Raw genomic sequence first — 14,683 nt, forward strand, 5'->3', positions numbered from 1 at the left:
TATTGATTTTAATGAAAACCACGTTTCAGGATTCCACTGATCCCTTCATCAGGTTAGCAAACTAGGCCAGTGTAACTACACCTTAGCCATGTCAGATATGCAAAGGACTTAGGAATTTATGGTGAGGCTGGGTAGAAAAGAATAAAAGGAACATTTGGTCATCTGACCCCACATACGTAAAACTGCCATGTTCCCAACTGTAAAACACTGATCTAAAAAGCCATTTGAGCACAAGGCTTGTTACACAAACACGTTAAAAGTCTCACTTAGATGCGCACAGCATTCACCATGTGGGACAATAGGGGTGTTTTGTCGTGCTTCCTTGCAAATTTGGTCCATGCAGCATCCCAACAATTGGTTCTAGAGCTACAATTTTTTTGTACATCGAAGCAACAATTTTGAAAAATGGTTGCTTTAGCAGTTCCCATGTAGAGAACATGCAAGGCTCCATGTGCTAAAGGTTAAACCAGTTTTCTGTACATCATGAATACGCCTTCATGTTCTGACCATTGATGAGAATGACATTATGATCAGACTGAACTTTCTTACTTGTTTAAATATTCACTGTTAACATAAACAAAAGCAACATTTCTAGAAGTGTGAGAAGAGAAGAGGTAGATGCAAGTGACTGAATCCCATTTCCTCTTTCCCTTTCTAGTTCCTTCACATAACCTAGCTTCCAACACTCAATGAACAACATCCTTCCTCTTCCAATATACCTGCAAATTCCTCTCTTGATGGTTGAAAGCAAGGGTTTAAAGCTTTACCTGAATTTGTGCTGCCTGTGTTTGGGCGTGTTGCAAGGTAAGACAAACATCATTATCCCAGTCTGGGTTGGTAGGTGTTTTTTAATACTTTAACACTTGCCTGTTTTCTACAGTAATACCCTCAACACCAAAGCTGTTTTCAGCACAAAATTTGAAATTGTGTACCACTTTTAAATATTTTTTTATCGTGAAAACTAATGATAGTAATGGAAGTTACTTCGTTTGGTTCATTGCATAGTAGCCTACAGGGTGACAATTAATGAACTATATGAAATAAAACGGAAATTAGTGACAAACCACGTAGTATACAAACTGTATTGCACATGTAAACGGCACTACAGACATTCGGATTTAGGTTATGACATGTTCGATATGTCTGCCATCTCTGGCGATGATGTTGGGCAGACGAACAGCAAAATTCTGCATGACCCGCTGAAGTGTCGAAACATCGATGACCTCCTGAATGGCAGTTTTCAGCTCGGCAATGGTTTTGGGGTTATTTCTGTACACCTTGTCCTTAACATAGCCCCCTTCCAGTGGCCTCTGGGTACACCAGAGCCAGAATGCGGTCCACAAAATACTCCAGGACATTTTCACTTGCAAATGGCAGACATCAACACGTTGCGTGCGCATACGAATTCCCATCCTGCCCTGTGGCCAGCCACGCAGTTTGGACGTCATCACGCGAACCGTTCAGAAATTATGACGGTTTTATTTCATATAGTTCATTAATTGTCACCCTGTATGATTGCATGCTAATTAAGGACAAGAAAATTTCAAAAATACTTTTTCAGGAAAAGTGAAATTTGCCATTCCCTCCCCATGAGAGACAACCAATTTATTGGCTGGTCATATTTATAATGAACAAGTGGCCCTGATATCTGGAATAGATGATATTAAACATGTAGTGTACATTAAAAACTGACAGCTTGATTTGAGTTTTGTTTCAGATTCACTCTGTGCACACAAAGGCTAATTGGGACTGCACCTACAGTTTAAAGTGGAATCCAAACCACTATGTGCCTCCACTGGGAATATAACCTGAAGCCCCTTGGTTGCAAGACTGAAAACAAAACAATATGGCATGTACTGTAACTACACTCAAAATTCCTTTTATAAAAGTTTAAAATTTAATATGAAACAATATTGCCGTACTGAAGAAATTGTTAATCAAGAGGCTCTCCTTTCTTGTTGAATGTCAAATGTTATTGACCAATAAAAAAATATCACGAAGTGGTCAACTTTCAATCTTGCAAGGCATGTAGCTAGGGGAAAGGACTTGCAGGGGGCACCTGAAGCCTCCCCGAAATCCTACAAATATATAATTAAACAGCGTGTAGTGGTAATTAATTTTACTAGCAGGATTAAACAAGTTGTAAAATACTGCAAATTTAACTTCAGGGCTTCTACCCCCCTCCACTTTTTGGCTCGCTGATGGGATGAACCCCCTGCCACAAAATAAAATTCTGGCTACGGCCTGAATCTCACCACCAAAGTTTTCTGTTTGAGTTTGGGTGTTCTTTGTTAGTGTCCCTTCAACAGTTCCATCAATTCACTCATCCTTATCACATAGAGCCAAGTGGCAGAAAAGCAACATGAAATAACGAAAATACAAATAAAAATGAAAATTTTGCATCCCTATGTATTATTAACCATCTGTCATAGGATGATGTGTATATGTAATTTTTAATGTGTTACGTATTTTCAGGTTATTGTTTAATAAAATGCCATGCCATGCCAGAGACCTGGTTAGAGTCCTGGTCGAGCCTCCAATTTCTCTTCTTTTTTTTATACATTGGCTTTATTTGGTTTTCTGCACTTTTGGCTAATCACGAGCTTCATACAAGATTATACTTCCTCTGAGTTCAGACGTCAGAGCCTCCTCCGTCTGCAAAATGCAGTTGAGAGTGTACTACATAGAAGAGACGTTGTCATTTGGGTGTCTTTAGAATGGGGCAGTGTCACCCTCTACACCTCTTGCTTAGAAATTGTAGAATGTAAAATTCTTATCAGTTTTCGTACCATCTGGTTCCATAGAGTAGTGACTGATCCAGAGGTTACAGTTGGAAGGAGAGAAGTTCAGTCAGGTACCTCAATTCACTGAGAATCAATTATAACCTACAATTTCACTGTTTTATGTAAACAATAAGGGTGATTATATATTTCTGCATAACATGATTTATTGCACAAAATACAATATGTTCTGAAACGTATATCACAAGAGGACACAAAATCAGTATAACTCAATGTGACCATCCCTCAAGTCTAGGCACAGATGCCAGCAATCCACCACAGCTGGAAACACCTTCTGCAATATAGCTGGTGTAATCTTAGCAACTGCGGCTGTAATGCGTTGTTTAAACTGGGCAATGCTGTCAGGGTGCAAAATCATTGAAAACTGGTGGGGGGAGAAAGTTCTTCATCTTCAAACCCCCTCCCCCACAAACATATGTGTGTATTATACGATATACATATTTGTAATGTTATTAAAAGTAAAAATAAATTAATTAAAATATATTATTAATAATAATAATATTAATTCCATAAAGGAAATTAATTTGTTACTTTTTATATATCAGATATTGCAAAGAAGCTATTTCTTTACTAACTGGTTAAAGATATTAAATAAATTATGAAATAGATCAAGTGGTTTTATTATGTGTAAGTTTTTGTTTAGTTTGTGCTTTATGTTAATATAAATTAATTAGATTTCATAATTATTATTGTTTTGCATTCTTGTTTTACTTTTATTGTACGTATTGATGTAGATTTGTTAACGAACTCTTGAGAGCGAATGTATTCAATACTGACAACCACACTAATGTGTGTGTTTTTGATAATATTCTTAGTAAAGTAATATATTTGAAATTAAAAGTAATTGCTTATCTTTTGTTTGTTATTACAAAAACTCCTCCCCCGTGGAAATGTTTGGTGGGGGGATTTTTGAGGCGAAGATTGTGTGGGGGGAAATCCCCCCGTCGCCCCAGGATTTCGCACCCTGAATGCTGTGGATCTTCACCTCGTACACCTTAGACTTGATAAACCCCCAGATGAAAAATTCGAAGTGGGGTCAGGTCAGGATACAGAAACTCTCCGTTTCGAGGCATGACCAATACATCTACTGGGAAAAACTTCGTTTAGGTGATTTTCAACGATGATGCAAAATGGGGGGGGGGGGGGGGTCCCATCCTGTTGGTACACAGTAGGAACCTTGGTCTTCCCCAATCCACCTTGCTATGAGCCACAGTTGAGATTGTGGATACTGAGTCTCCTGGACGATGTAGTCGGACTACATGTGATCACATCCTGAACACTTTGACACTTTATGACAAGCCTACCAGGACGTTCGTCATCCATAACACTACCAGTTCGCTTGAATTTGTTGACCAGGTTCTTGACAGCCAGTCTGGTGGGGCCTGGTTTTCTGAATTTCCAGGTGAAGTATGTCTGCACCTGTTCATACGTCATTCCATGCCGACGAGCACAAACAATGGCTGTTCTTTCTTCTACTGTTAGCATTGCTTCATATAACCTGCAAAATAAATATACAGGGTGGCTCAAAAAGTCACAACACCCCCGGTACAAGACCACTGCAGCGCGCAACGTGAAAATGGTGATGACCAATCGTTGCCAGGCCAAGGGGGAACCACATTGATGTCACCTGCACAGTCGGCGGCCATCTTGATGTCTGCCATCTTAAATTCAACTTCAGATTTTTTTTTCGGAAGGGGGTGATATGATATATCAAATCGGCTAGAATTTCACGAGAAATGCAATGGTGAAGGTTTTTTTGATGTATCTTTAACCAGTAAAAAGTTATGACTGAATTCTTGTACCAATTTGCTCCTTTTCGAGGTGTTAGAAAAATACCTTAAAATTTGTTTAGCGCATCGGTAACGGATCGAGATCAAAGTGGCGTCTAGGGAGAGAAGTTCGCATGCCATTGCACAAGATTTTAATCGGATACATCCATGAAGAGCTGCGCATTATGAATGCTTGTCGCGAACAATTGCAGTGTGACGCTTCCATTGAATGAAAAGTCCTTCACAGTGACAAGGCTAATGTTTATGTTCATAAACAGAATATTCGATGCTTTTTATCTGATAACCCATTTTGGACAGATCAAAGCTGAATGGTTAGTGCTTGTAAGTTAATGGTGTGGCGTGTTGTGTGGAACACGATTGGTTAGTCAATTTTCCATCAACGGAACCTTAAATGCTTAGTGCTACTTGGATTTGTTAAATAAACAGGTTTTTTCATCCTTGCTTATGGAAGAAGGTACTCTTTACAGAGTTTTTTCAGTAGGGATGAACACCAGAACACTATGGGAACGTTGTGAAGCAGTTTCTGTCCAAAGTTAGTTATCAGATGACAAGGGTCGCATATTCTGTGTATGAACTTCCTTATGAACATAAACATTAGCCTTGTCACTGTGAAGGACTTTTCATTCAATGAAAGCGTCACACTGTAAATTGTTCGCGACAACCATTCATAATGCGCAGCTCTTCGTGGATGTATCCGATTAAAATCGTGTGCAATGGCAGGCGAACTTCTCTCCCTAGACATCACTTTGATCACGATGCATTTCCGATGCGCTAAACAAATTTTAAGGCATTTTTCTAACACCTCGAAAAGGAGCAAATTGGTACAAGAATTCAGTCATAACTTTTTACTGGTTAAAGATACGTCGAAAAAACCTTCACCATTACATATCTCGTGAAATTCTAGCCTGATTTGATATATCATATCACCCCCTTCCCATTTAAAATTCTGAAGTTGAATTCAAGATGGCCGCCGACTATGCGGGTGGCGTCTATGTGGTTCTCCCTTGGCCTGATAACGATTGGTCATCACCATTTCCATGTTGCGCGCTGCAGTGGCCTTGTACCGGGGTGTTAAGTGACTTTTTGAGCCACCCTGTATTTTGCCACAATATCACTAAAATGTATAGATAGTTTATAATCACTGTATATGGTACACAGTAAACGGGAACAAAACTGACTTGCATGTTCTAGAGATTACTGTATTGTTTTGCAAAAGTAGGGGTTCAGAGCTGAAATAGATGGTTATTATTTTATGTAATTATCATAATTGTTCCCATTCCCACAGTAAACTGAACGATCGGATATGAGGAGTAGAGTGATTAAACAAAGAATGCAAAAACCTATTATTTTAAAGGGTGTCCCCTTATGAGTTATGTTGCAAATTTAAATTGTGGGTCCAATTCTACCAGTCTATCACGAGCATCAAGTGGACTTCATTGAAACTTGAAAAACATGTTCTTGAACCTGTTAAATTTGGTGATAGATTTGAGATTTCAAAATATTAAGCATAATTATGTAGCAGTTGATAGGGGCGATGGCCCCCACCCCCTGTGGATCTGCGCCTGCCATAGAAGAATTTTTGATGATGCTGGAGGAAGTTTTGGTGGTCTAAGATTAGGAAAAAGGTGTGTCTGCAAAGATTAAAAATGAATGCCCTTCGCCTTACAGGCTCTCCTAGTATTTTTAAGAGCGGTTATAAACTGATGAAACAGCATTTTGAATGCAATTATGAACAGAAAATTGTAGGGAATTGGAGGTCTGATCTAGTTAACCTCCCCTCCCTCTCGATACGTCTACCGCCCCAAGGAAAATCCTGGACCGTAAGGACTAACTGCATTCATAATGTCAACTACTGCAGTCACCAATCTACTGTTTCGCGTTTACCGTGCCGCACGACCTTCATATGCAATTTTTTTGTCGGTCCCATCTTTCTGTAACTTTTCACCACGATGCGAAGTCTTCGAGTTGCGTCCGCACGGCGCTAACTCAATCCCAATCGTACTCGCTGCACCCGAACACACCAGCAGCATCTTGGGAATTGATGTAGTTGGCGGGAAGCGTTGCCTAGCAACCGCCGCCGCATCCTTACGGCCCTGCTTGCGTTTCAGCAGTCCGGCGATAGATGGAAGCACTTCATAATTTGCAATTTCGAGAAAAATTCAATCGGCTCATCTTGCATAATCTACGATTGCACGTGCTGTACTTTAATGTATAATTTCTGTGTATTCGCCACTTACATTGCAGGTGGTCGGAACTTTTAATTTGACCGAACCTGCGACGTCCTGCGCGCCGTCTGCAGCGCGCTCCTCGGATGTTTTCCGCACGTGAACCGACGTTCCGGGCATCAGTAGTCAGCGTGGTGCCCTAAGCGAACGGTTGGTCTACAACAGCTGAGCGACCACAACTTAGAAATCGTCGTATTGCGCGAAGCCTGTTGCTTTCACAGACCCAGCAAACATTATTATTGTACTTTATTCATGCATGCTCGCAAGTTCTCATAAGAAGAGCTGGTAAAGCCGTCGTGATCGAAATTTCGAAAACAAAAATCTAATGACAGCGTAGTGCAAGGTGTGTAGAGCAGGTGTCAGAGTACGGTATCGTTGTGCGATGCTGCTTTCAAGTGCCGTGTGCGTTCTTCTGGGGACCATGGTGTGCGTGCACGGGTTCAGCTGCGTGTGCAGTCCGGCCGAATGCGAGGATATAAGCGAGGACGACTGCCCCGGCGGGACCGTGTGGGACCCTTGCGGGTGCTGCAGGGTTTGCGCCCGTGTCGAGAACGAGGCCTGTGGCGGACCTTACGGGTTCTATGGATCGTGCGCCAAGGGGCTGGAATGTGTTTCTCTGCCGTCTTCGAGTAAAAACATGGAGCTGGCCAATGCCGGGGGCACATGCATCCGTGAGTATTAGCTTATTTCTTTCGGTGTACCAGGGCAATTTCCTTCTGAGATATATAATATCTCGATTTGTTTTATATTTTTCAACGGCGGCTGGTGGCAATAGAGAAAATTACACATACTTATTAGAAAACCAATTTTCTAATAAGTATGTGTAACTATTGATCTAACTGTTTCTATTCCCCATTTTCTTCGTAGTAGCCCTTCACCTAATTCAGAGTCACCAGCAACGGCAATTAATAAAATAGAATTGGTGGTACGTTTTCAGAAATTTAAGTTACAAAAGTAGAAACCTGAGGGGTTAGGTATGGCATAGATTGGTGAGTAAAAAAAAAAGTGTTCCAGTTACTAGCGTACATAGGATTTTTTTAGGAAGGACCACATAAATATTGGAGGGGGATATTGACAACATAATATTTTTACGTCTACATACTTCTTGTGCCTTGCCCCCCCCCCCCCCAAGTCGACGCCTATGGAAGGGACACCCTATAACACGTCATAATTTTTAACCGTAGTTTTAAAAGTCGAAGACAAAAATGGTAGTAGGGATTATTTTGAGGGGGGGTTGACATTTACCACTTCGATTTTTCCTTAGTTATTTACTGCTGACCTCCATGAGGGAGTGGTTAGAACAGTGGCCCTGTTAGCCAAGCCTTGGGATGGCTATTCTTTCAGTGTGTCCATCACTCATACTCGTTGTCGTGATTAGCCAAAAGAGGAAGAATTGCGACGCTAAATAACAAATATCAAATCAAACAGAATTCTTTAATTTTCAAATTTTGATTTTTCTGAAAATTTCTGAGGGCTCCAGCCCGATCATCCCCACTGTGTACGTCAGTGCTTACAGTTAACGTTATTTTGTAATCAAGGAGTCCCGGGTTCGATACCCGGTGGAGGCACATAGTGGTTCGGATCCCACTTTAAACTGTAGGTCCAGTTCCGATTAGTCTTACTGTGCATAAAGTGGACTTAAAACACCAACTCAATCAATCAAATTAACGTGACTTTGCTTCCAAAAGTAATGGGTTCCCGTTACCGTTGTTTCCCATAAGGACATGTAACTGCTTACACAAGTAACACGTGTGTTCTCTGTAGTGCATGGTTTCCCACTGTAACTTTACATCCACAAGTGTGAAGCAACCAACAAAGCATGCTTTGTTCCGACAAATAAATCTTCAAGTTCTGAATGTACCAAAATTACGCAAAGCAACAAAGTACCGTTACAACTACTGTAAACAAAACGTACACAGTCCGATAATTAAGTAATGAGACATTCGTTATCAAATAAAAAGGAAACGAATATTTGATGATTGCTTGTTTATTACTCAAAGTACGTGTTACCATAGACCAATGTATCGCCGCACTAACTTTAACAGCGTATAGAAGTCATGAAGGCAATAATTTGTACCTAAATTTTCTGTTTAACGCCTCTTTTCCTCTATGGGAGGCTCGACAAACGCAATTTTATTCTGAATGTATGCAACCACGCAGCACAAGTTTATAATCGACACTAATGGATTGATTTTGTAATTACTGTAAAGAAAATATATCCCGCACCGTGGCCGTACAGTCTAAAGTGGCCCAAATACACACGTTCAAATACGGACGTAAATCCGCTGCAAGTACACTACGTCAGATTGCCGAGACAAACACTGCGACGTATATTTTCATCCGCACACCCTTCCCTCATGGCCCAGTTCTTCCAAGCTCAAGCTCCGGTACTACCTGCTTTCTACAAAGGGGGGTCCCCGGGGAACGACCTCAAGGATTATCGTTGTTCACAATAGCTGAGTCTTGGCCGAGGGAAGAGCAGGGCAATTATCTCCGCTGGTTCCTTCCAGTCCAAACCTGCCTTGTCATCCCCCGCTGCCTTTACGCACGCGTATATTCAGAAAAGTTAAGGCCTCCTAAACTTTTGGGCCGTATGAAAATTACGGGGGTGCGTACCATCCGCAAGTCCCCAAGTACTGTCGGATTTCTACGTTGCGTGCAAAATTTAATGACTTCCACGTGTTTTTACGGCTGTGTATGCCAGCCTTAAGGCGCAAACAATGGGCTCAGACTACGGAACGTGCGCAGGGTTGGGTCTCCTGGGGGAAACGTAATTACTTTTCTCCATAGGTTTCGGCCTGTGTATGGGACCGGTGACCACCCACCATCGTGAGGAAATTTGAGAGGAACGAATGAGTAGCGTAACCCGGCTATGGAAACCTACAACAACGACTGGGGGTCGTCGTGCTGACCACACGTGACACGTCACTCCATAATAGGCCGGCAGTCGGTACGTAGGCACTGGCCCTCACGGGTAATTTATTATAAACAAAATATATACAGTCCGACAATTAAGTAATAAGACAGTCGTCATCAAATGAAAAGGAAACTAATATTTGATCATTGCTTGTTTATTACTCAAAGCTACAATTCCTATCAAAGTACGTGTTACTCATTCAGATACCGAAAACGTTACACCTTACTCCCCAATTCTGAGGGATGGTATAGAGATGAGACAATGTACTTGGCAGTGTGGTCTCGTGTTGAGTCTCGAAATGTGTCACCGCATTAACTTTAACAGAGTATAGAAGCCATTAAGGCATTAATTTGTACCTAAATTTTACTGTTTAACGCCTCTTTTGCTCTATGGGAGCCCCGACAAACGCAATTTTATTTTGAATGTATGCAACCGCGCAGCACAGGTTTATAATTGACACGAATGGATTAATTTTGTAATTACTGTAAACAAAATATATCCCGCACCGTGGCCGTACGGTGTAAGGCGCAAGCTATGGGCTCCGACTATGGGACGTGTGCAGGTTTGGATCTCCTGGGGGAAGCGTAATAAATTTTCTCCAGAGATTTGGGCCTGTGTATGAGACCGGTAGCCACCCACCATCGTGAGGAAATTTGGTAGCAACGAATGAATAGCGTAACCCGGCTATGGAAACCTACAACAACGACTACGGGTCGTCGTGCTGACCACACGTCACCCCATGATAGGCCTGCAGTCGGTACGTAGACACTGGCCCTCACGGGCTGTTACGCCACTGGTTATTTATTATAAACAAAATATATACAGTCCGACAATTAAATAATGAGACAGTCGTTATGAAATGTAAGGGAAACTACATTTTTGAACGTCGACTGTTTATTACTCAAAGTACATCACTCCTGCATCAATGCAGCAATTGACTCGGTTGCTCAACGACTGAAACTATATCTGCAGGACTCCATGTGGTATGTCTTGAAGATTGGACGTCACAATTTGTTGGATGTTCCTGTGTTCATCAAAATTGCGTAATTTCAGCAGCAGCTTCACATTTGGAAATAATCACAGGAGGATAAATGTGGGAAGTAGAGAGGATGATTCAACGCACTCAATTTTTATGGGCTAGGAATACCTGGACAAAATATATTTTTGTCCCCACCGTGGAAAAGTCTGGAGAAAGCCTCCATCTCTATATTTATTCACACGGAAGATTTGTTGTTGTTATGAGAAAAGGGGTCATCGCTATCAGGCGGAATCGGTCTTAACGTTAATTGGCAATTTATTGGTTTGTATGTTTCGGGCGTTACCCTTCCCCCTCCCCCATAAACTGTAGAGTTTTAGCTTCATTTTCCTCTAAATCATCACCACTAACTAATCCATTAGTAGTGTAAAGATCGGAATTGATCTTTACTGTTTTTTTTAATTGTATTAAATTAAGAGTTGGCCAGCAATTAGGTATAAGGGTTAATATGTTTTTTGTATGTGAATGCAAATATGTGTATATATTCTTATTTGATTGTGCATTGCTAAATGTTAGATTTTCCTATGTTGAGCTATCCAGTTGGGGAGCTCTTAAAAAGCCATTGCAATGAAAAATTCCAGGTCTGTGAGAAGAATTTCCACTAACAACTGGGCTCCTATAAAAGCGTAGGTTTTGTGTAACCGAAAACAGATCAAACCTGATTTTACGAGGACAAGACCAATCGCTGCTCGAAGTGCAGAGTTTGTCTCTATAATCTTCAGTGTTTAGACCGTTGATGGGGGACTAAACTGATTTCTATGAAATGAAATTATATTTGTGAAATATAAAAGTTTAAGTAACATTCATTTTCCAGTGGGTCAACGCCCCCGTCTGGCTCCTCGGGACGGATATGGCTGTGGATAACCAGAAATATGGTTCATTTATGTCATTCGGGTTCCATTGATGTCCAAGTTTATAAGTTCAATGCATTTTTTTTAGATGAACAAAATGTTTATTTAGAAACACCCAGTTGCACATGTCCATGCATGTACTTTGTTTGTTGTGTTTCTCTTTACAAGGAGTTTTCATATTTCGCAGCGCGTGCAAACGAATTTATAGAGAAGGGGCAATGCCTACCCTTTTTGTAGTAGTTTTGTTCTATATCTTGCTATCTTCCCCTTTGTTCGACAGTCATTTTCAGTAGAACTCCCTGTGCGAACAAGGTGTAATCATTTGGTTTCCTTTTCCAACCTATCTATGAGACTCCTGCACCTGCTCATCTAAAGAACTCTGCAGACTTGTTTCAGTTGGCAAGGGTGCGACCTCTTCCAGGATCGACTACTCCACTCCCGCCCCCCAGCGAAGAAGAAAACCTAGATGCATAAATGTTCTTTTTCCACTCCAGAAAACATTCTCGCCTCCCCTCTACCAACTAACTAACTAAACTAACTAACTCCCTAGCCTTCTTAAACCCGAAGGTTCATGGTTGCAGCAACACAGGTCTTCCATCTGTCCCTATCTTGAGCAAGATCTACAGGGTGGGAAATAACCTTTTGCTAGGGGTCCACAGTAAAAAGTAACAACAATTAAGAAATTATGGTAATACGAAATGTTTACTACGACAATTGTGGTTACAAAAACAAAATTAGAAGTTAGTATGTCCGCAGTTTGCTTCTCTCACAGCGCAAAGACGATCAGGGTAGGAGCTCAGAAGATTCGCAAACAGTCCGTATTCCATTCCATGTCACGGAGGACTTGTTCCAGATGTGCAAGGAGTGTTGGCCGGGAATAGCGGTCCGGTCCGCGTTCCACTATCATCAAGGACTCAACTGCGTCCTTCAGAATAGCCCCAAAGTGCTACGCTGCATTCAGGTCCGGTGATGCACCCGGCCATTCAGAACTGCTGAAGAAGTCAATGCCACTTCGCCGAAGAAGGTCTTGGTTTTAGCATTTGCCTTGAAGCAAGGGGCTTTGTCGTGAACTAACTTTTAATTTGTTTTTGTAACCACAATTGTCGTAGTAAACATTTGGTATTACCATAATTTCTTAATTATTGTTACTTTTTCCTACAGACCCCTAGCAAAAGGTTATTTCCCACCCTGTATATACTCTTTTCCATCCCTAACGATTTCCCTTAGTTCCATCTTAACGTTGTCCCTCCATCTTCTTCTTGGCCTTCCTACAGGTCTCTTACCATCAGGTTTCCCAACAAGAATCCTGTAAACTCCTCTTTCCTCTCCCATTCGTGCCACATGGCCGGCCCACCTAAGTCTTCTTGATTTAATTATTCTAATAATATCTGGACATGAATACAAATTATGTAGTTCTAAATTATGTAACCTTCTCCACTCACCTGTCTCCTCATCCCTTTTAGGTCCAAAGATTTTCCTAAGGATGTTATTTTCAAATACTCTCAAATTATGTTCCTCTTTCAATGTAAGGGACCAAGTTTCACATCCATATAATACTACAGGCAAAATTACTGTTTTGTATATTTTAACTTTTAGTTTCTTAGATATTAAACGAGAAGACAAAAGTTTATGAAGAGAGAAGTAACATACATTTCCTGAATTAAGCCTACTTTTTATTTCCTCTTTAATATAATTTTCATTTGTTAATATTACTCCTAGGTATTTGAATTTGGAAACTTGTTCAAACGAGTTGTTATCAATAATTAGATTTTGATTATTACCTAACACTTGGTTTCGGCCTGTAAGCATATATATTTAGTTTTCTCTTTGTTAACTTCCAAACCTATCTCTTTAGCAGTTTTGAAAAATATTTTAGCATTATTCTTAATTGTATTCACATCATTCCCCGGTAAGTCTACATCATCTGCATATGCTAACAACTGAGTCACACCATTTAATTTTAGTCCTTCTTTAGTTTCTTTTACCTTCCTAACAGCATATTCTAAGGCAAAATTAAAGAGCAATGGAGATAATGCATCTCCTTGTTTTAACCCATCATGAATTGTAAATTTGTCAGACATATTAATACCCACACGAATTTTACTTTCTGTTTCACTGGTACATATTTTTATCATACTAACAAGCTTCTTAGGTATTCCAAACTCTACTAATATATTATATAATTTATCTCTTTTGACCGAATCATATGCTTTTTCGAAATCAATGAATAATTGATGGACATTTTGATTATATTCCCACTTTTTTTCAAGTGTCTGTCTGATGTGAAAAATTTGATCTGTATTTGATCTGTTACGTTTAAATCCACATTGATAATCACCTATAATTTCATTAGCATATGGGGTTAGTCTTGTTAAAAGAATGTTGGATCCCCTCTACCAACGTACTTTTTTTTCTGGCGTCCATCACTGCCAATTTCTTCGTCCAACTCGGTGATTTGCGAGTTCGAATCTCGGCCTGGGCATCGGTGTTCTTTGTGAGTGTTCACTCATCCTTATCTTTGCGATTAACCAAAAGTAGTACAAATGCGAAGTAAAATAAACCAATTTTAGGAACTCTGAATTTTTGTCTGCAATTTTAGTAAACAAATTTCCATTAGAATTACCAGAAGTGAGGTGGGAACAAAATGGTGAAATAGTGAGTGATGAGTTCAAGATGTTTAATTCTGGGGGTGATCAACAAGGAAACCGTGGTGTGGGAATAGTGCTAGGACCACGTGTGAGACATACAGTTATAGCAGTGCCTTATGTGGATGACAGGATTATAATGGTGAAACTTCAAGGAAAGAAGAAAGACTTAGTGTTAATTCAAGTGTATATGCCACATAGTGGGTTGTCAGAAGAAGAAGTGGAGGAAAACTATGAGAAGATAGAAGACTTGATGGAAAAAAAGAAAGGGATCGTGCATTATCGTAATGGGTGATTGGAATGCTGTAGTAGGAGAAAGGCAGGATGGAAGTACAGTAGGGAGATATGGATTAGTTGAGAGAAATGAGAGAGGGGAAAGCCTGGTAAATTTCTGTAAAAGAAACTCCCTAATTGTTGG

At 40.5% G+C, this 14,683-nt stretch overlaps 1 protein-coding gene across 1 annotated transcript; it reads left to right on the forward strand.

The window, feature by feature from the left end:
• Nucleotides 1–7,040: 7,040 nt before the first annotated feature.
• Nucleotides 7,041–7,498, forward strand: LOC145979017 (venom protein 302-like). Its single transcript, XM_083112078.1, has one exon. The coding sequence runs from the start codon at nt 7,199–7,201 to the stop codon at nt 7,496–7,498; it is 300 nt and encodes a 99-aa protein (XP_082968204.1). The 5' UTR covers nt 7,041–7,198.
• The last annotated feature ends 7,185 nt before the right edge of the window (nt 7,499–14,683 follow it).

The sequence above is a fragment of the Lepisma saccharinum genome, chromosome 25 (assembly GCF_977018435.1).
Source record: "Lepisma saccharinum chromosome 25, izLepSacc3.1, whole genome shotgun sequence".
Taxonomy (NCBI): Eukaryota; Metazoa; Arthropoda; class Insecta; order Zygentoma; family Lepismatidae; genus Lepisma; species Lepisma saccharinum.

What these genes read in the sequence shown, in the direction of transcription:
- LOC145979017 (XM_083112078.1), top strand. Translation starts at nt 7,199, where the DNA reads ATGCTGCTTTCAAGTGCCGTGTGCGTTCTTCTGGGGACCATGGTGTGC.